Genomic DNA, 21258 nt, shown 5'->3' with positions numbered 1-21258 from the left:
CCAAAAATAAAAAGCCACTGCTGTCACCCATCCCACACCACCCCTCAGTGACTGTGTCAGGACTTCCCTTTGCCCTTCCCCCAGCTCTGCTTCTCCTTGTTTCTGCCCCAAAAACCAGCAGCACCACTATCTCTCACCACCACTGCTTCTGAAGGGTCACAATACAGGCAGAGGAGGAGCAAAGAGCATTAAGCCTCAGAAGTATTTTGCATGGAGGGAGGTTTTCAAGAGAAAATGACATTTCATTCTTTAAAACATCCCACATTCTGCATTTTGAGTCTTTAATTGTACCTGATTCAGGTGGAACACAACAAAGTCCCCAAGCCCCAGCCTCCCATATTTGACTTCTCCTTTGTTAAACAGAAAACAAATACAATTCCTTCTTTATGTATCAAAGAGCATTTTAAAAGGCAATCTTTATTTAAATACAGACAAAACATGTACCCTCACCAGCCCTTGACAATTCCTCAGTGTAATGGAAGTTAATCCAGCAGCAAGAAACCTCACATTTAAAAACCCTCACAAAGGCAAGTGCTGAGCTCTGACCAAAGGAGCCTCCCAGCTGTGAAGCCCAAGAGCTCTGCAAGAGGAAGCCTCAAAAAACAAGTTTAAGACTCTGCTCAGGCAGATCTCTGGGAGAAAAAGTAGTGAATTTTCCAACTTGGAGGAAGTTTTAAGCACAGTTTCTTAAGGATGGGCACTGGGTTTGTAACCAATTAAAAAAGAATGTAACTGAAGTGCTGTGTAACACATAGGTGAAGATTTCTCAGCCAAATGAATCAGTGACATTTCTGAGGTGCATATACAAAAATTCAGATGCACAAGTTTCTTTGAGAGGACACTAAAGGTCTCTAAGGCAAAATTATTCTCATTTTCCCCTGCAGCAGCACTGTTACATTTCAGTTGCAATGTGGATATTCCTTAATAATCTTAGGAATATATTTTGAGGTCCCACTTGTTAAGATAAAAGAGGATGAGATGAAGTGTGAGTTTTAACACCAGAAGACCAGTTCTTGAATTCACCTAAACAATTTAAAATCCTGTTTGAATTCTTATGGCACAACTCAGAACCAAAGGCCTACTTGGCCAATAAACAAAAAAACCACAAAAAAAAAAAATTCACCAAAACCCCAAACTGAAAGATACAAACCAGAGCTTTACAAATAATGAATTGTGGCTGAAGGCAGCTTAAGGCTTCATGACAGTGTTTTACACCAAGTTCTGCTGCTCTTTGTGTGATCTATTCTCTACCAGAGTTCAGTGGGATTGCACAGACACAGCACAGAGCAGAACCGGCTCCTTCTGCCACTCTGAGCAGGACACAGTCCCATTACCTTGTGTGTGATTCAGACGGGCAGGGGAACAAGCTTAGCCCTTCCTGCCAGGATCATTTTATTCTCCACCCCCTCCCCTCAGTACAATTAGAGATGACTTATAAAAATTAAACCCCGTACACTAATAAAAAAATTAGCGTGGGGTGAAAAGTCTCAATATTTGTAATTCTCCTGCCACGTCTGGCAGAATCCAAAGCGGCCCCAGCGCGGCTTCCCCAGAGGCAGCTGTTGGCAGCACAATCACACAGGGCTGCAGGAGCTGGGCAATCCTGCTTGGAAAGCTCTCCTTAGTCCGTGGTGGATCTCCTGTACCAGAACCTGGCCCTGTAGTCGTCGCTGCAGGTCATGAAGCCGGGGTTGGTGGGGGAGTGCACGATGCAGCGCACGATGCTGTTGTGGCCCAGGGACAGGAGGTTCCTGCGCTCTGCAGTCCTGGAGTCCCAGCAGCACAGGCTTATGGTCCTTTCATCTGGCAGCAGCACATAATCTTCTGTGTGGTTGAACACAGCCTGAGTCCTGTGCACCTGGCGGCCGCTCAAACCAGCACCTAAATATAGGCAGCAAAATGGGGACTTTTAGGAAGTTTTCAATACCTAAGAGTATCAATTTTCGACAAAGCTCTATTTTCTCTGCTGTTCAACCACTTCCATAAACAACAGGTGATGCAATAATGGATATTCTTTTGTAGCTGTATCACAGGAGCAGAAAGATTTGAGTCCAGCCAGTGCTCCATCCCCACCTTGCCCCCAGTGCAGAGCTCTGAGTGACACATCCAGGTGTTCCTTGGACACCTCCAGGGATGGCAACTCCAAACCTCCCTGGGCAGTTCCTGCCAAGGCCTGGCCACCCTTTCCATGGGGAAATTCCTGCTGCTGTCCATGCATATATTCTAACATTCCTTAGGGAGGGAGGAATACCTACTCCAGCTGTGCCATGTCCAATCCCTTACCTTCAAGAGTATTTCTGCCTCATATTTTTGCACGAGGCTTTCAGCTGTGACCAAGGAGAAGAGAACCCAGAACTGGATGATCCTTGAGGACTTTTCAGAGTGTTTATCACACAGCACACGCTGTATGACCCACCTTGGCCATGCCCTCAGGTGAAGTGTGTTTCCCACAGACACGGTGCACTGCACACCATGCCTGGGATCCCGCACGGGATTCCCGGGAAAGTGCTGCTCCCTGCCGGCCGGGAGCAGGAGAGCTGCACCGCAAAACGGGACCTACAAACCCCAAAAGCTGACACAAACCATTTGCTGCATCTTTTGTGCTCCTGCTGCTTAAGCACACCAGTGCTTGACCCCAAAGCCTCTCACAAAGCTGCTGTCACATGCAAGGCTTCCACAGCCCTCATTATTCCCTAACTCCTGCTGAGATCCAAGCATGGCACTGTCAGCACGCTCCAAGGATGGCTACCTCACACACAACTGCATCCTTGGCAGAAAATACACAAAAAAGGGAACAAACCAGCTGTAGGTGCATTTCAGAGCACTGCCATGGCTATAGAGCCACAGAGTTAATGGTTAAATCAACTGCCCTGAACTAGCTTCAGTGTTTCTCCTTGCTTTTCCCCAATTTAGCAATAACTTCTCTCCAGAACAATGGAGTATCGATGTCAGAAAATTCTCCAAAATCTACTCAGACTTAAATATGTTTACAAAGACACACAGAATCAAAGCTGCTCTTCTGGAATTGATCTAATAGAAATGTTTTCATAAATCTTGGGCAATTTATCCTCAAAGTAGCAGTTTCTCCATTGCCTTTAGGAATATTATTTCCTGACAGTATTCCCAGCTCTGCCATGGCTCAGCACCTGGAAAAGAAGGTGTCTGGAAGGTCACCTGCCACATACCTGTGTATTTCACCAGCGTCCGACCAGTGGATATCTCCCAGAGTTTAGCCACAGAGTCTTTCCCACTGGACAAGATATACTTGGAATTTTTGGAAAAAATAGCAGAACAGACTTCAGCTCCGTCGTGTGCCTTCTCAAAGGTGGTGATGCAGCGGTTGGAGACCCCATCCCAGAGTTTGATGCAGCCATCCTTGCTGCCTGTCACGTACATGTTGGCGCTGGCGTTGTAGTTGACGGAGCAGATGGCATCCGTGTGCTGGTCCTGGGGGTTGCAGGACACGAAGCACTGGAAGGTGTTGATGTCGTACAGACGAAGGGTTGGGTGCTGGGTCCCCACCAGGATGAAATCCCCAGAAGGGTGGAATGAAATGGAGCGTAACATCTCTGCTTCCTGTTGGATTAAGAACACACGGCGGAGTGAGGAAGGAGAAAAGCTGAACTGGAAGGGTCAGTGGTGTTCAAGTGCTAAAAAACTACTTGAACTATCAGCACAAACTGGAAAATGTTTCCTGTGGGATTGAAATGACAGGCTGTCCATGGCTGCACTGTAGTTTTTGTGCTAGAGCAGCCTGCAGTGCCCCCTTATTCTGGGATATTACAACCCCCCAAGCCCACCACCACCTAATCCCAAATGCTCCTCCAAAACAAAAGGTAACAGAATTGACTTCCAAGTTAATTCTGATTAGAGCTGGTCTAATGAATAAAAAGCTGATAGGCTCTAGATTTAAATACAAGTGTCCATGATGCACAGAATTAAGACACAATCTCTGTCATGTCTGGTAATGTATCTGTGTGCTCCTGCACCCCTAATCCCTGATCCCCTGAGGCACAGCCCAGCTCACAACAGCTCAGCACTCAAACAGCTGAGCTTTGGCTGCTCTGAGCAGTATCTCACCTGGATGTATTTGAAGGCTCTTTTGGCAGAAGGTTTTGAATAATCAAACAATTTAAGTGTGTAGTCCCTTGAGCCAGATGCCAGGATCTGTTCTGTTGGGTGGAAAGCTAAACACGTCACTTCATCCACGTGATCATACAGAGTCCGGATCACCGGGTGGTTCTCCATGTTCTGCTGTGCTGTCTCGTTCATCATGACCTACAAAGATCATTCAACATGTTGCTGCTGGAAAACAATGCAGGTTTTTGACAGAAAACTAGGTTTTAGGCTTGCCAGAGTGGCTGAACAACAGCTCCTTTTTGATGTGACCAGGCACACAATCTGTTCCCTTGGTTATTTGGAGACCCTTTATAGGTCAACAAATAAGATCCCTGTATCTCCACAAAGGTCAAAACAACTTGGCTCAAGGACAAAATACTTCAGTAGAAGAGAACTGGTGCAAGAAAACATCACCTTCATAAACAGCCCAAAGCAAAACACTGACTGCTGGAAGAATTGAGAGAAGCTGCACTGGAACTGCAGCTCTTTGCTGAGAATTTGGTGTGTGCTCTCTGCAAAAAAAAATCCCACTTTTCATTGCCACCTGATAACTGAATGCCTTGGAGAAAGATAAAGCCAATCACTGTGTAGCACAGTCCTGAAATACACAGTGAAAACATGGGTGGCCACGAGGGCTGCAGATGCTACGAGTGGGTTTAACATGAACTGTGCTCAGACAATGCAGCCACAACCAGCACCCAGCAGAAGCCACTTCTGGCTCTGTTCTCTCCCTGCTGCTGCCAGGGGTGACACCAGTGTCCCTGCCGTGGTTCTTCTTCCTTCAAAGGGAGTTTTTGAGCAGCTGCTGGTGTAGGGAATATGTTGAGACAGGTATTTAGTCCCATCCACTGAGGTGGCCACAAGGTACAGACATGACATGGAGAGAACTCCCAGAGTGGTTACAATTCCTGACTTATCCCAATGGGCACAGAACAGACAGGATTCCAAGAGTGACTGCAATTCATTATCTCAATGGGCACGGCATACACAGGATCCCCAGAGTGACTACAATTCGTTATTTTGATGGACATGGCATGAACACGATTGCCAGAGCTGTTACAATCCCTTACCTCGATGGGCATGGCACTCTTGGCCAGCATCCTCTCGGTGTCCAGGATTTTGATGGAGGCATCAGCCGAGCCCGTGGCTATGAGCTGTCCATCCCTGCTGTAGGTGGCCACGCGGCAGGGCCCCTTGTGGGATGTCACGTAGCAGGTCTCGTACTCGGACGCCTCGGGGGACATGGTCTGCACGTCAGCATCAAACTCCAGGTCGATGCCGGTGCCCGGCGCCACGGTGTCCGAGCGGCCGATGGCGTACTGGACAGCGCTGTCGTCGTTCTCCATGCCTGGGGACACAGCAGGGTGGCACTCAGGGCTGGCACCCTTCTCAGAGCCCACCACGGCTCCAGGGGAGGCTGTGGGAAAGGCAGCCCTGAGAGGAGAGCTGGGCTGGCAGAGCAGGTTTGGTCACACAGCACTGGAGGAGTGAGAGAGAGCTGGGCTGCGCTGGAGCAGGCCCAGCCCCTGGTGAACTCTGGGAATACCCCAGTGAAGATGGGAAAGGGCTGATAAATGCACTGACAATCAGCCACTGACAGGCCTCTGGTCAGCTCTTCACAGGGCAGCAACAAGCCTCAACACTATTACATGAGTTGTAAAGTAAAAAACCCAGAGCATTTACTGACTCTTTTCCTATTCTACTGCACTGAAGCCAAACTATCCCAGCATGGCAAGGGAAAAAACTTGCTGGTCTTCAAGCCCACTTCACAGACTTTTATCTTTATTTCCAGGATGCAGCTACAGACCAGAGAGTTCAGCACTGAAGTGGCAACAGGGCAGACACCAGCCCAGTGGTGATCTTTTTGTTGCTTTCATCTGCTCAAGTCTAGAATTTGTACTTCAAACAGACACAAAGCTTCACAGATTTATACCCTCAGAACTCAGCTAGTTCAGGCAGCAGAACCAGCTGAGTTCCACATGGTGTCATGGCCAGAGCTCTTCCAGGACTTGGTCAGCTTGTTCCAACTGCAGCTCAGGGGTTTTCCCTGTTCTCCCTACACTGTAGCACTTCCAGAGGGAAGTACAGGGAAAGAACAGGTGACGGCCCTGCTGAGACCCCAGAGTGTGAAGCTGTTTCCTGGAGACTGATATATAAAAGCCAGCAAAGATTGCCAATGGAAGGATTTGCTCCCTTTCCAACACTTTCAGGAACAGCAGAACTGTGAGGGTGAAATTTTCCTCAGATCTGTGAGCTCAGTGATCCCGTTCACTGGGATGTTTTGAGAAGGCTGCCACTCACCCAGAGCCCTGAGTGTCCTTAAAGGAGTTCAAACAGATTTGGACAACACTCAGGGATCTGGTTTGTTGTTAATGAAACAGAAATGCCCTTCAAAAAACCCCACAGAGGCAAAGGCTGTACCCAAATGTACAAGTGTTGTGCTATTATCAGACACCACCTTTGCATCAAAGGTGTCTTTGCAGTGACACCAACCCCTTACTTCACTGGGGAATTAGAAACTAGACTTTTATGTCAGCTTTTGACTCCAGCTTACCTAACTTAATTAGGTGCAGCAGTTGTTCAGAGGGTGCACAGACCGACTGTGGTTTGATCTCATTTATCAAGCCATTAGCAATGTTGATGTATCCATCATACAGAAGCTGACTAATTATCAGTTTGTAAAGTTGCTGACGGTCTTTCAAACTGACTTTTGTCCTATACATTGTGAGCAGGGACTGCCTTGGGGGGGCCTGGAATGAAGAACAGAAATCACATACAAGAGAGTTGCATGAAACCACCGGAACCTTGGAACAAATCTCAGGGCAAGCACCAAATATTGCTGTGGTTTTGGTGAAAAGCAGAGATGGGGGGAGGGGGGAAAGAGGAGGAAAGAGAGAGACAGAGAGGAGAAAAAGGCAGGAGAAAGGGAAGGAAAAGGGGAGGAAAAGACGGGAGAAAGGCGAGGAAAAGGGAGAAGGGGGAAGAAGAGGCAGGAGAAGGGAGGAATAGAGAAGGAAGAGAGGAGAGAAAGGGGAGGAAGAGAGGGGAGAAAGGGGAGACAAACGGGAGGAAAAGGGAAAGGGGAGGAAAAGAGGGGGGAAAGGGAAGGAAAAACCTGTTGCGCTTGTTCTCTGTGTAAATGAAAATCTCGGCCACAAACCGACCCGGCCGTGCTAAGCAGCAGCGGAGCCGGCAGCAGAGCTGCGGCATGAGCCGAAGGAGCCAGCCGGTGCTGCCGGCGGGCCCGGGCTCCGATGGATGGATGCACGGGGCGCGCAGGACAGCACCGCGCCGGCCCCGCCGCCCGCCCTGCGGGGGCCCCGCGCCCTCCCCGCCCTCCCGCCGGCCGCGGGCGGCCCGGAGCCCCGTGCGGGGCGGTGCCGGAGCCGCGGGCGGCGCGGCCCCGGCGGTCCCGGTACGTACCGAGCCTTCCTTCTGCCGCCCGCGCTCTGCCCCTAAGATGGCGGCGGGAGCGCGGAGCGCATCGAGCGGCGGCGGCGGCAGCGGCGGGGGCGGCCGGGCCCGCAGGACGCTCCTCCGCGAAGGCTGCTGCATCGAGCGCCCGCACATCGATGGGAGGCGGCTCTTGGGGGGGGGGCGACACAACGGGGCGGCGTCACGTGACCGCCCCCCACCCCTCGCGTCACGCGGCGGGGAGGCGGGAGCCCCCCCGAGGTGGGGGGAGATGGCGGGGGTCCCGATCCCCATCCCGGGGGTCCCGATCCCCATCGCGGGGGTCTCGATCCCCATCCCGGGGGTCCCGATCCCCGTCCCGGGGGTCCCAATCCTCATCGCGGGGGTCCCGATCCTCATCGCGGGGCTCCCGATCCTCATCGCGGGGCTCCCGATCCCCATCCCGGGGGTCCCGATCCTCATCGCGGGGGTCCCGATCCCCGTCCCGGGGGTCCCAATCCTCATCCCGGGGGTCCCGATCCCCATCGCGGGGGTCCCGATCCTCATCCCGGGGGTCCCGATCCCCGTCTCGGGGTCCCGATCCCCATCCCAGGGATCACGGGGACCCCGCTCCCCATTCCCCCCTTGCTCGGGATCCCGGGGTCCTCCGCTCCCTCTTCCGAGCGTCTTGGGGGTCCCTCTCCCCATTCCTCTCCTTCCGAGGGACCCTCCTCGCCATTCCTGCCCTTCCGGGGGTCCCGCTCCCCATTCTCCCCATCAGGGATCCCGGGGGTCGCTCTCCCCATTCCTCCCCTTCCGGGGATCCCGAGGACCCGTCCCCCCGTTCCCCCTTCCGGGGATCCCTCTCCCCATTCCCATTCCCCCTTCCGGGGGCAGCGGGGCCTTGGCGGAGGCCGCAAAGCCGCGCTCGGGGCGGGATCGCGGGCGGGGGAGCGGCGCGGGCCCGGCCCCGCCAGGCGCGGGGGGAGCCCGGGGGTTCTTTTGTGTCGCAGCCGCAAAGCTCCGGAGCGCCGCTTCCGCCAGACCCCGGATCCCAAACACGGCGACGTGAACGGGCTGGGAATTAAGCGGCTGGCGCTACTGCCCAGCGCTGCGGGAGGGCCCTGCCCCGTCCCCGTCCCGGTCCCCAGCGCAAACCGACCCCTCCCCGAGTCCTACTCACGTCAGCCTCGAGAAAGGGCAGCCGGAGCGGGCGCGGGTCGAGCAGCGGGGCTGCCATGCTCCCCATGCCCCGGGGCAGCTGTCGTCTGTCACACGCTGCAGCGACACGGCGACCCGACATCTTCTTTTTACCTATCCTGAACCACTTGTAAACACCAACACACACAACCAGGGTCTCCTTCGCTCTTGTTTTCAGCACCGCGGAGACAGTGAAAAGTTGCCTTGGATCGCAGTTCTTCACAAGCCCCAAGTGCCGACTGGAGTTTCCTCGCTCCGCGGCGCCTCGCAGGGACCCGCGGGCTCCGAGCTGCGGGGCAGCAGCGCCTCACGCCGCGCTCGCTGCGCTCCTCACGGGCCGCGTTCGCTGACCGGCCGCGCTCCCGCTCTGCCGGCGTCTCCTCGGGGGCCGCGCGGCTCTGGGCGCTGCCGGGGGCTGCGACGCGAGGGGTCCGCGCCTCGCTCAGGCCGGGCCGGGCGGTGCCTTCGCACTTCGCCTTCGCCCTAAAGCGCTGGCGGCACGTGCCGATGTCCGGGGCCGCTCGGCCGGGACGCACCGGGAGGCTCCGGCCCTGCTCGGCCCGTCCGGGGGGGCACCCACACAATGGCCCCGCTCGCGCTCGGCCCCACGCGCGGTGGCAGCAGCGCCGCTCCCCGGCCTCGCCCGGGGGTGGATGGGGGTGTCTCGGGGGGGATCCGGCAGGAGCGGGACTGACCTGGCGGCGCTCCCGGGCGCGGACCGGAGCGGAGGCGGCGGCGGCCACAGGTGGGAGCGCGGCGCGTTACGCGATTTGCGTAGCGGAAGCGGCGGCTCGGCCGGCGGGAAGTGCGCGGGCGGCGCGCGCCGGGGGGCGCGGCGCTACGCAAAGTGCGTAACGCGCCGCGCGGCGACAACGCCGGCGGAGGGGCGGACGCGGCGCTCGCGCCCCTCGCGGCGCGGCGGAGCGCGGCCGGCAGCCAATGAGCGGGCGAGGCGCCCGCGGGAGGAGCCAATCAGCGTGTGCGGGCCGCGGGAGGGCGGCCAATGGCGGGCGGCGGGGGTTTAAAGGGGTATTTAAGGCGCGGCGGTTTGAATTCAAACAGTTCCGGCGGCCCTGAGGTGGCGGGTCAGGGGTGAGCGCCGGGGCCTGGTTCTGTGGGGCGGGCAGGGGGGTATTGGTACGGGATAGCTATCGATAAGGAATGGTAATTGATAAGGGATACGGGCCTTGCTGTGCTCCCGCACTGACCCCCCTTGGCTCCCTCTCGCCCGCAGCCGGAGCTGTGCGTGCCGCTCTCACGCTATGGACAGGAACACGAAGGAGAACCACGCCGCGTACCCCGGCCGCACTGCCAAGGTAAAGGGGTGAAATGCGCGGTTTGTGTTCGTAATCCTGAGCAGTTCCCTGTGCCGGATCGTTGGTCTCGGTCCCTGGGAGTTTGCCATTAAAATCCTGGTCGGTTTGGGAGTGGCGGTTTTTAGTTTTTACTTGGTGGGTGCGTTTCTCCCCATCACGTATTAACTACAGGTTTCAAACTAGTAATTTATCTTTCAGACCTGGCTTTTAAAGTTATAAGATATGTTTATAAAATATACTACATATTAATTATATTTATAGAAATCATTAATGATCGCTAATGAATGCTAATATATTAATAATTAATGTAGTGTATTTGCATATCTTATTAAATGGTGACATCCTCCTTACATTTTAAGTATTTAAGAGCCTTTAAAGAGAAAGCCAGTGTGTATAATCAAATTATTTTAGATATAGTTTTTAAAAGCAAGCTCTGTGTCAATGTCACTATTGACACACATGTGCAGCAGGGCTCAAGATCACCCTGATTATGTATTTTTTCCATTTAGAAATACATTTGCTTTTTAACTATTTTACATAAAACTAAATAGGTCTGGTATGTTTTTGGAACAGGATAAGCAAAATTTCCTTTTAATAAACCACTCAGTGTGTGATTTTTTTTTTTACTGCTTTTTGTGGTTTTGTCATCCCTAATGGGGCCAGAAAGATTCTGGTGTGCTGTTGCACAATTAACACATTCTCCTTTCCCTTTGAAGGTTGGAAATGCCATCGGAGATGGCCCCAAACGTGTCCCTGTGTCCCAGCACTCAGCCCAGAGCCGGTTACTGACCAGTGGAGTTCCAGCTCGTGTTCTGTGTCCCACAAACTTCGCCCAGCGAGCTCCTGTGCAATCCCAAAAACCTGTACTCTCAACCCAAAAACTGTCCAACAACCAAACAACGCAGCAGCTCCGACCCAAACTGCCCCAGCAGGCCACTGTGGCACCTCAGGCTGCAAGCAAGAGCAGTGAAAAACCTCCCCAGGCTGCAGCACCTGGTAATTCTGAGCATGATTTACATGTGATTGCTGCTGGGATGCTCGGGATACTCCTAAAGGTGCTGCTGATCCAGGGACAGTCCTGGAGGGAAGTTTTTGGTTGTGCCCCCAAAGAGAAAATCAGCACATGGTTCACCTCGAGTGTTACTGCACCATCCTTGTGAAGTTATCTCTAAATTAACCAATTAAAGCCAGTATGGTGTTAATAATTTCTAGGTGCTCAGCAGCCAGCTGGGAGTTAATGTAATTTGTACTCAGACCTCACAGGTTTTCCAAGATTTATGAACAAGAATACTTTTGTTTGGGGAAGGGGGAAGAATTCATGGGGTTTTATTCTCAGAAAGCTTTTTAAGTTATATTTTATCAGCACTGTTTCTTTCCTAGTAGCTATGCTAGGATGCTTAAAATATCATTGAATGGATTCTAAAAGTTTCAGATGATACACAGGGCTTAGATCTGTTCCCTTTTGTGGGTCTGGTTCATAAATTGATTTCCTTCTCTGTACACAGCAAAAAATCCTGATGCAGAAAGCACCTCTAAACAGAAAACTGAAGAGACTGCCAAGAAGAAAACTGAAGAGACTGAAAAGAAGAGTGAAGAAACTAAAAAGTAAGTTTTATGCCTGAGTTCTGGATAACTGGGCCCTGCTGGAGTTGCCTTGGCTGTGGAGCCTGGTGACCCCCACACTTTGCAGACACAACACAAGGAAAGCTGACTTTGACCTGATAATTGTCAGGAACAAGGACTTGCTGTAATCCAAAGAAAACTTTGGACTAGATGCAGAGTAGCTCTTCCCATAGGAGAACACTGATAGCTGTTGCCCCATTTATGAGATATAGTCCTGAAAACAAAGCCTCCTTCATCTGGGCAGGAGGCTGGAGTCTAATTTGGGATGAAATAGGATTTGTTTGGCAATCATAAATTGTTTTGCCATGCCCTGGCAACGTGTCTGGGTTAGGAGTATCTAAAGGAGCCCAGCTTGGTAGACAGTCTTCATTTTGTAGTAGTGTGGTTGGTGTAGTGTCTGCAAAAGCTCCAGGAAGAAAATAGCTTTCAGAATTTCCTTTTGAAAAATCTCAAAGCCTTTATTCTCTTGGTGTTTTCTTCAAGAGTACAATCTAGCTTAGAGCCCTAAGCATCTTTTGTACAGGGATGTTATGAACTGTAAATTTGAGTCGAAGCCAACACAACTAACAAGCTTTTAACTTTCCTCCTGCAGAAGGCAATGGTCTCTTGATGATTTTGAAATTGGTCGCCCTCTGGGGAAAGGAAAATTTGGGAATGTGTACCTGGCACGTGAAAAACAGAGCAAATTTATTCTTGCACTGAAAGTGCTCTTTAAAACACAACTTGAGGAAGCTGGTGTAGAACATCAGCTACGAAGGGAAGTGGAAATACAATCTCATCTTAGGTAAGGTTTAGTGAGTATTTACTCTGCTTTGTTCACATCCAAATAAACAAAGTAACCTTGATCATGATAAAGTTCTTTATGATAAGATTTCTTTGTGTGTTGTGAGCTGAACGAGCACAGATGAGCTGAAATTCCTGTGCTTGCCTTGAAACTGGGGGGAAGCAGGACAGGAAGTCAAAAATTCTGGACAAACTCCCAGTTCAGAAGAACATTAAAGTCTCTTTGCAGGCACCCCAACATTCTCAGATTATATGGCTACTTCCATGATGTGACAAGAGTCTACCTGATCCTGGAGCATGCACCTCGTGGAGAAGTCTACAGGGAACTTCAGAGGCTCACCAAGTTCGATGAGCAAAGAACTGCTACTGTAGGTTGTTCAGCTTCGTCTCCGTTCCTCTGTGTGTCTGGAATATCTGCAGGACAGAGCCAGCCCAAGTTGTGTATTCTAACGGGGGAAACTGAGATTCCTTGGCTGTGCTAGTTGGTATCTGGGCAGGGAATAACGGGGAAGACTAAGTGCAGTGTAGGAATTTAGGTTCAGAATTGCTTAACATTGCACAGCAGAGCCCATATTGCCAGGCTTCAAGGGTTAAGGAATATTTGCTTTAAGTTAAAACTATAATTATGTCTCAAGAAGGCTGTGCTGCAGCCAGATAAACTCAGGTGCCAATGGCTTAAAGATTGTTCTTTCTGCACCCAGTACATCACAGAACTTGCAGATGCCCTCTCATACTGTCACTCCAAGCGTGTGATCCACAGAGACATCAAGCCAGAGAACTTGCTGCTTGGATCAAATGGAGAGTTAAAAATTGCTGACTTTGGGTGGTCTGTGCATGCTCCATCTTCTCGGTGAGAATTCAGTCTCTTGTGCAGTGCTGCCCCTCTGTAGTGTCAGTTCTTGTGTCACACAGTTGTGCAAGGGGGGAGGTACGTGGGAACTTCTTGAAATAGTGGGGAAAAGGCTGCTGCAACAAAGGTCCTAACAGACAATGGTGTGACAGGAATGTTGTTATCCTGCCTTTAGTTCAAACCTTGCTGACCCTGGAAGGGAAGGTTGGTGTAGGGTTGCCATGGTCCCTGAGATGACAAACCAGCACTTGGGTTCAAACATTACACTGGCAATTCGGTTATTTCTTAGAGAGTGGGGAACTGCACTTGACAAGGGAGGAACAGAGTTGTGCTGGTGTGTGGGGTGAAGAAAGGAGCTGGGACTGACTGATTGCAGGGACTGCTTTCAGGAGAAGCAGAAAATGTCTTGCTGGCTTTTCTTTCCCAGCTGAAAGTTCTGGTGGGGCTGAGTCCATTCGGGGGACTGCACTGAGGTACAGGTGATTGCCAGCATTAGTTCTCATCTGGCCCTTGAAAGATATCCTAGAATTATCTTAATCAATTATTAACTTGGACTTTTCTTCAGGAGAACAACTCTCTGTGGGACACTTGACTACCTGCCTCCTGAAATGATTGAGGGAAGAACACATGATGAAAAGGTGGATATTTGGAGCCTGGGAGTTCTGTGCTATGAATTCCTTGTAGGGAAACCACCTTTTGAAACAAAAACCTATCAAGAAACCTACAGAGCTATTTCTAGGGTAAGTGCCAGTGCTTATCTGGATTAGTTGGGTTGTGCTTTTAGCTCTAGAAAGGTTTCAGCAAATTTAATTTTGAAGCATAATGAAAACAAACACAACAATGTACAAATACTTTGACAAGCAGTGAGCAGCTTGTTCAGGGTTATAGTGAAGTGATTTGATCTCCTCTCAGTCGGCAGAAGGTGCACAGCCTGCCAGGCTGGCACAGCTTTCAAGGTGTAACTTGGAGGTTGAGTAGAGACCTTTGATTCTGTCATTTGGTTATTGCTAAAGGACTTCTGCCTAATTTTTCATGTCCTCTTTTCTTTAGGTGGAATTCAAGTTTCCTCCATTTGTAACAGAAGGTGCAAGGGATTTAATTTCCAAGCTCCTGAAGCATAACCCCTTCCATCGCCTGCCCCTGAAGGATGTACTTCTCCATCCCTGGATCACAGCAAACTCTACCAAGATTCCCACCAGCAGGAAGAGTGGTGGTGCTGCCCCATCCAAAACATAGTTTTAGGAGGGTGACTTGTGGGATCAACAAGAGGAGCCTGGTACTGTGACTACTGTAATGCTTACAATAGGAAAAGCAGGTCTTGGAATCTAGTGGCAACTAGGATGCAAATCCTTGGGTTGGCTGGTGTCTTAAACTCTAATTGCAGCATAAAGTTACTTGACTTTCTAGCTGGAGCTTGTGGAATATTTAATGTACTTGAAATCAGTTCCGTGTGGGCCAGGTTTGCTGATGTAAGTATGAAGCTATTGAAGGCTCTTGTGCTGTGGTCTGTGCTGAAAATGGTTCGTTGTTCCACCACAAGGAAGTTGTTCTGGCTTATGGAACAGTGCAATATCCTGGAGATGCCTGCTCCTCCCTCCCTGGGCTGCTCAGGGTGTCTTACCTGTGGTGCAACCTGAAACTGAGCGAGGTGAATGCCTTTTTGAGTGTTCTAAGAATGATGTGGCAATTGGTTTTGTCTCTAGTTTTAAATGTGAGTATTCAATTTGTAAAATAAAGACTTGTTACACTGCACCCGGCAGGGTGAGGCTCCTCTGGCACTGCTTGGCTCCAACACCAGCACAGCTGGATTCCTGATCCCAGAGGTGAATTCCTAGAGTAGAATTCCCACCTCTTAAAAAGGGAGCTCAAACCACACAGTCATTTACCATCCCACAATCCCTATTTAGGATTACAAGGTCAGTACCAAATGTGTTGCCACTTAACCTGCTTGGCCTGCTCTGTCCTTTTTCCAGTGCATTTATTCAAAGATCTCCATCTGACAACATTTTGCATCCCTTTCTCTCAGAAGTATTTTCAGATGATGTTGTGTAACAGCAAATAACACCAGGATGTTTAAAACATATTCCTTAAAATGGACCAAGGGTCAGGCCCCTTGCCACCAAAAGCAAGACCAATAAAACACTTCAAGCAAGAAGAGAAAGCAATTTATTGTCTTTTCAGTATAAGACTTTGCTATTTTACAAATTTAAAAAATGATCCTTCTCCAAGCAAGGATTCTGGAATTCAAAATATATTCTTGAATTATTTTAAAATACACTCTGCAAAAAACTTCATCTAAAACTGCCAGTAGTTTATACAACCATATAAGTAATTAGAATTCTGGCCATAATTTATATGAAGCTGTTTCTTCACAGCAAGAAAACTCCAGTTTAGTACTGGTGTCTTCTGGCTTTTTAGGTACATTTATTTTAAATGGTTTCAGCTTTACATATGATTTTGAAAATGAAACTTTGACTATTCCTTCTCTATCACCTTTAGGGCAAAACATCTTTCTCAGAAATTATTCTAACTGAAGTAAACAAGGCTGCCTTAGAGTTATTTTGGAATTTTTATCCTTGGTCCACATGAAACCTGTGACTTTCTGTGGGGAGGAGTTAAGGTGCAATTTAATGTTCTGGCTGAGAGGAGGTAAGAGGCTGCTCATAACAAGTTATTTATTCCTCCTTTCCTTCCTCAACCAACTCCCATCAAAACTTCATGATTCCTTCCTCTCTATTCACTAAGTTTTAGCAAAAATAAAAAGCATCAGGATATTCTCCAGCTATTTTACTTAAATCAGAGCTCTGTATTCACAGATGTGTCAGAGCCACCTTGGGATAAGTGCAAGCACAAAGATAATTCTGAAAAGAGCAGCCAGCAGCTCCCAAACAGCCCCAGCTCTTGCTCAAACTCCCACAGCAGCACAGGCCTGAGCCCAAAGCCCAGGCTTACCCAGTGTGACACTCATTATCTGTTCTGGGATCAGTCTTCCCGTTAACAAAGGTGGAATGTGGATATCCAGATCTCTTGACTACATTCTAACACCACAGATCCCCATAAGGAAAGGCAAAACCCTCTCATTGCTGCATTCACAGGTCTCAGACAAAGCACAGGAATTCTTCCTGGGAAGCTGGGAATTGGAATGCTTGGACTTCAGGGGCAGATTTGAGTTTCACCCACAGGAGCAGAAAGCTGCTGGGGTTAGTTTTAAGATTAAAAAAAAAAGTGTTTCCAATATAAAACTAGATCTCAAAATAGTAAAATTCCCCCAACTTCTCTCTGCCTTGATGCTGTTTGAAGTATGTTTACAAAGGTAATTCAAGGTACACTGATTTTAGTAGACTCAGGATTTCTTCTGAGCCTATAAACATTTAAAAAACAGAAGGACTTCAGTAATGCTGGCACCAGCCAGCATATTTTTAAACAATAAAATCTTGGACTATGGAAGCATTACACATAGTTTTAGAAGAGTGTTTCATCTACTGTGACTAAACCAATTGTGACTGCAATAATTAATTATATGGGTACTCCTACTGAAGTGAGCTCAGTGCCTGTGTTGTACTGCAAGGGCTACAATAAAAGTATCTTCTAACCAAGAAACACCCACCTGCCACTTTAGATTCCTTATCAAGAGAACCATCCACGGAGTGAGAGATGGTTTATTCTGCTGGAAAGAGAATCTCACAGTTTCTCAGCTACATGGTAATAAATTAATGCTATGACTCTGTTTTGAAAAGAAAAAAAAAAAAGTAGAGGCTCAGAAAGCTGGATTTTAAAGACCCAGAACTGTGGTCATTGTCAAACATTTATATTCCCACTTGGAGTACAAACCAGATCCCATTTGAACAGATTTTTCCTAAGAATAAGTGGCAAAAGGGAAGGGAGACAAGGGCAGCGCTTTTCACAGTGACATTTACCGGAAAGAACAAGTAAGAAACGCCAGATGAGATCAACCTGGACCCAAGTAAGTCTTTTAACAAAACTTTTCACCTGAAGAGCCAGGTGGAGACGGAGCACTGGAGGACAAGGAGGAGGAAGAGCTCAGGGGCTGGAGGCGGGGGGTTTGAAGAAGCCGGCCTTGCGGCAGTAGCGGACGATGAAGGGCACGGACACCACAGTGATGCTGATGCGCACGGGGGCGAAGAGCTTGTGCACAGCATAGGCCAGCACGAAGGTGCTGGTGCCAGCTGCTGCCCTGGACTGCAGAGAGGCCTCGCTGAATCCCAGCTTGAACAGAACCGCGTTCATGTCCACACCGCTGCGGAAACAGGACACGCTGCTTTAGGTTAAGCTAAAAAATACAAACTGCTGGTTTTCTGTTTGCTAAATGTAATGGGCTACAGCTCCTACTCAGCCTCTAGAGGTAAAATTTCTCTGCAGAGTGATTTTCAGTAAGTCACTGTGAATTTGCGTTGGAATTTCATCTTCCTAAATTTGACGTTAAACTCTATTGTGGGTCTTGGGGAAATTTATCACCTAAGCACAGACCAATGCAAACCAAATGAAGTTCCTGCTGTTAGGCTTAGTGTTCCAACACACCTATACAAAATAACAAATTATCTAAGTGTTAATGATCTCAAATGAACATTATCCTCTAAACTCATTTATAGACACAGCAGATTTCATCGGGGATTCAACCACACCTAAAGGAAAGTAAGTTGTCACCCTGTGCCACAATGCAGTAAAAGGAGAAATCAGGCATTCACATATTCCCACTGGAGTCAGGAAAAAGCAGCAGGGAACGTTTGGGGTAACAACACAGGTTCCCCTGTCTCCTCAGCTGGAATGCTTCGTGTAACTGATACATTCCCACAAAGCCACACACACAATTCCCCACTGACTCCTGTACGGCTCTCTCGCATTTTCACTCTAATCCTGTTCTAGTGGCTGTTGTTTTCCACAGTTCAACTGCACAAACTGTGTTCAACACCCAGAAGAATACACTTATCTCAAAGCCCCAGCACTTTTGCATGGCTCTATCTCTCCAGACCAAGCAAGAACAAAAGATATCTGCAAAACAAATACATTTTCTGCCTGGTCAGTTATGTTGGTGCTGTGTCTGCTGTTTTCCCTGCTGATGAACCTGTGCAAAATGACCATGTACAACTCTCCTGGGAGATCAGGTCCATTTATGGACCGTCCATACTCAAAATTCAGGAGTAACAATAGATCCCATAGGCATAAAGTGCCTGTCTCCTGTCAGTGATAAGCACAATGGTAAGTGTATTTTACTTTTATCACTACCTAGAGGTGACACACAGTTGTACAAACCTCACCTTGACACAGCCAGGTAGAAGATTCCCAGAGATACTAAGGAAATTCCAACGTGGAAGGAAACCCCTACAGCACCATATTCTTTAAAAATTTGTTTCAGCTGCTGGGATTTGTTGAGTTTCTTGTTTTCAGCACTGGGATCAGTGGCTGTGTTTTTGAGTGGTTCAGATGCATCCTAAAAAGAAAACAATTAAAAGTATTTCTTAGCATTAAGCACAAGATCATATTAGCCAGCAAAAATCATGAAAGAAGTGTCTTGCACACAGAGTGATTTGGGAAGACAGTAACTCTCTTTTCCACATCAGCACAGCAGGTGCTGTGGCAGAGCCCAGACAAGCTCCCTTCTCCCAGCTATTCCTGTCAAAGGGATGCACCGAGCTTGATGTAAATTCTTACTCAATTCAAGTTTCATAATTAAAATCAGATTATTTGATCGAAATGTGTGCCAAGGCACACCCACACAGCTGCTGGAGCCATGAGACTGAGGTGTGAGAGCTACTTGCTTCCACCCACTGCTCAGCTTTACCTTCGGAGCACAGCTTTTTGTTCCAGGGCTAAGCAGACAGTGGCACTGGAAACCCACCTGGGACCAGTCAGCAACAGCTCCCTGATGGAAGAGATCCAATCTTCAAGTTCCTATAAATTACCCTTAATGGATCTGATGATGATCTAATGAGCTGATCAAAGTAAGAACTGCAACTATTGACAGCAATAAACAACTCTGTTGCCATGGTGGAGACAACAATTGCAGGGACTTGCCAGGAGCCCAAATGCACTGAAAATGTTTGTCACAGTAGAAGTCATTGGTAGATTTTTATTTGGGTACATTTCAAGCGCAGAACTTCATGCTAAACCATATCCCAAAGAAATCTGAAAAGAAATCTAAGGAGGGAAGCTGTGCTGGTAGCAATAAGGCAGCCCTTGGAAAACCCCCATGCCTGCCAGAGGAGAAATACTGACAGGAAGAAAACACTTCCACAAAAACCTCAGGATTTGTCTCTAATTAGTTGGCAATTGTCAGAAAAGATTAGAGGAGTCCTTTCTTTCCAGCTGAGCTCAGCAGCAGTGACAATGTGACAGCCACCACAGGACAGGTACAGCCACCAAGTGCCTGCCACCACTGTCCCACTAACTGTGATTTCACGGCAAATGATGAAAATTAATGACAAATTAGAAGAAAAATATTCTTGATTAATTCCTGGACTTACAAAAGTTGCAAATTAGCATATAAGACAGTCTTACAACCCTCATAGTAAGCACACCACCCGCCCAACCCTAAACCCCCATTTGTTCGCTGTTTTTCTCTCTGGTAATTATTTGTGTTACTTTGTATTTCATTTTGACAGGAAGTCATACAAATACATAAACAGGGAATTGTGCAGCTCAGCTTTGATTCTTGTCGTGTTAAAATTTTCAAGCATAATGGACAATTTTAAATGTTTCTTTTGTGTCTTGTGAGCTCTGGGTCTTTGGATGGATCATAAGGACTGAAAAATTGTTTCTGATCTTCCAAGTCCATTCCAATTCACCTGTATTCATAGGCTCACACACCAGGAATGGTATTGAAACAAAATACAAAAAAAGAACCACTTCAACAGATACTACTGGGAGTATCCAGGGCAATCATGTACGGAATAATGTCCAGCTTAGCAAGTAAAGCTGCTGCGTATTTCCATGTCACTCTGTGACAGTATTTCAGCTAAAAAGCCGATTTTATTCGCATCGTTCAGTCGACTTGAAGCATGAAAACATATCTAAACCACCCCGTGATGCTTCGCAACGAGGAACGTTGATTCCTGCAGATTTCTACAGGTTTTCACGCTGTAGAAATTAAACTGCAGAAAGCTCACATTGCCAAGGCGCCCACCGGCAGGTGCAAACCAGCTCCCACAAAAACCCGGGACAAACGCCACTTATTGATCCCATGGGGACGGGAGAGGCGACGGAGGTGAAGATACGTCCGAAAATAAAAAAAAAACAACCTAAAGACACCTCCAAAAAGCTGAGGGAGGTTTTTTTTGGGGGGCTTTGCGGTCAGAGCGGCGTTGGGCGGCCGCCCTGCCCTCACGTACCTTGGCGGCGGCGCGGCGCGGGCCCGGCCCCGGCGGCAGCGCGGCCCAGGCGGGCCGGGGGGCGCGGGCTGAGGGCCCGGGGGACAGCAGCGGGGACAGCGGCGGGGACAGGCGGCACAGGCGGTACATGGCGGCACCGCCGGCACACGGCAGCGGCCCGGCCCCCCGAGCGGCATGACGGGCCGGGCACACGCCCCGACCGCCTCCTTAAAGCCGCAGCGTTCGCGTTCGTGAGGCGACGATGCGTGTCCAGCCCGGCCGTGGGCGCTGCCAGGGATGCGGCAGCCTGTGCCAGGGTCTCCCCATCCTCACAGACAAGAGTGCTGTCCTAAAATCCAGTCTGATCTTTCCCTCTTTCACTTTGAAGTTATTTCCCCTCGTCATGTCGCTCCAAGCACTTAGAAATAGTCACAGAGCTACAGAATATCCTGAGCTGGACTGGAGCCAGAGGGTTGATCCAGTCCAGCTCCTGGCTCTGCACAGGACACCCCAACAAACCCCAACAAACGAGAGGGATTCTTCATTGGGAACTGGAGTGACAGGGCAAGGGGGAATGGCTTCAAACTTAGAGAAGGGAAATTCACACCCCAACAACCCCACCCTGAGCATCCCTGGCAGCGCGGTCCAA

The 21258-nt window shown here is 49.2% G+C and overlaps 3 protein-coding genes across 5 annotated transcripts; 1 reads left to right on the top strand and 2 right to left on the bottom strand.

Moving 5' to 3' along the window:
- Positions 1 to 401: 401 nt before the first annotated feature.
- On the bottom strand, positions 402 to 9382 carry CSTF1 (cleavage stimulation factor subunit 1). Its single transcript, XM_058850411.1, has 7 exons — positions 8696 to 9382; positions 7543 to 7704; positions 6674 to 6869; positions 5190 to 5467; positions 4081 to 4278; positions 3186 to 3576; positions 402 to 1881 (listed from the first exon to the last, which is right to left on the bottom strand). The coding sequence occupies exons 1-7, from the start codon at positions 8813 to 8815 to the stop codon at positions 1622 to 1624; spliced, it is 1605 nt and encodes a 534-aa protein (XP_058706394.1). The 5' UTR covers positions 8816 to 9382; the 3' UTR covers positions 402 to 1621.
- AURKA (aurora kinase A) lies at positions 9335 to 15024 on the top strand. Of its 3 annotated transcripts, none has more exons than XM_058850412.1 (9): positions 9335 to 9457; positions 9947 to 10028; positions 10745 to 11024; positions 11534 to 11633; positions 12244 to 12435; positions 12664 to 12802; positions 13136 to 13284; positions 13850 to 14024; positions 14335 to 15024. In XM_058850412.1, the coding sequence occupies exons 1-9, from the start codon at positions 9366 to 9368 to the stop codon at positions 14518 to 14520; spliced, it is 1395 nt and encodes a 464-aa protein (XP_058706395.1). In that variant the 5' UTR covers positions 9335 to 9365; the 3' UTR covers positions 14521 to 15024. The 3 variants fall into 3 exon arrangements, with proteins under 3 accessions (XP_058706395.1, XP_058706396.1, XP_058706397.1); XM_058850413.1 differs by lacking the exon at positions 9335 to 9457 and adding an exon at positions 9606 to 9741; XM_058850414.1 differs by lacking the exon at positions 9335 to 9457 and adding an exon at positions 9739 to 9804.
- A 2028-nt stretch (positions 15025 to 17052) lies between these two features.
- Positions 17053 to 20805, bottom strand: FAM210B (family with sequence similarity 210 member B). The gene is made up of 3 exons (XM_058850415.1): positions 20631 to 20805; positions 18561 to 18733; positions 17053 to 17542 (listed from the first exon to the last, which is right to left on the bottom strand). The coding sequence occupies exons 1-3, from the start codon at positions 20757 to 20759 to the stop codon at positions 17326 to 17328; spliced, it is 519 nt and encodes a 172-aa protein (XP_058706398.1). The 5' UTR covers positions 20760 to 20805; the 3' UTR covers positions 17053 to 17325.
- Positions 20806 to 21258: the final 453 nt, after the last annotated feature.

Source organism: Poecile atricapillus, chromosome 15 (genome assembly GCF_030490865.1).
Source record: "Poecile atricapillus isolate bPoeAtr1 chromosome 15, bPoeAtr1.hap1, whole genome shotgun sequence".
NCBI lineage: Eukaryota > Metazoa > Chordata > Aves > Passeriformes > Paridae > Poecile > Poecile atricapillus.
Note: the sequence above shows the minus strand (reverse complement) of the source record. Positions and strands in the feature narration are given on the sequence as shown.

Excerpts from the sequence above, each read along its gene's own strand:
- CSTF1 (XM_058850411.1), bottom strand. The coding sequence starts at position 8,815 with ATGTCGGGTCGCCGTGTCGCTGCAGCGTGTGACAGACGACAGCTGCCC. Across the intron at positions 5,468-6,673 it reads GCTGCACCTAATTAAGTTAG|GCATGGAGAACGACGACAGC; the intron begins GTAAGCTGGAGT and ends CTGTGTCCCCAG. Across the intron at positions 3,577-4,080 it reads GAGCCTTCAAATACATCCAG|GAAGCAGAGATGTTACGCTC; the intron begins GTGAGATACTGC and ends TTAATCCAACAG.
- AURKA (XM_058850412.1), top strand. The coding sequence starts at position 9,366 with ATGGGGGTGTCTCGGGGGGGATCCGGCAGGAGCGGGACTGACCTGGCG. Across the intron at positions 10,029-10,744 it reads ACCCCGGCCGCACTGCCAAG|GTTGGAAATGCCATCGGAGA; the intron begins GTAAAGGGGTGA and ends TTCCCTTTGAAG. Across the intron at positions 12,436-12,663 it reads GAAATACAATCTCATCTTAG|GCACCCCAACATTCTCAGAT; the intron begins GTAAGGTTTAGT and ends GTCTCTTTGCAG.
- FAM210B (XM_058850415.1), bottom strand. The coding sequence starts at position 20,759 with ATGTACCGCCTGTGCCGCCTGTCCCCGCCGCTGTCCCCGCTGCTGTCC. Across the intron at positions 18,734-20,630 it reads CGCGCCGCGCCGCCGCCAAG|GATGCATCTGAACCACTCAA; the intron begins GTACGTGAGGGC and ends TTTTCTTTTTAG. Across the intron at positions 17,543-18,560 it reads TTCTACCTGGCTGTGTCAAG|CGGTGTGGACATGAACGCGG; the intron begins GTGAGGTTTGTA and ends CTGTTTCCGCAG.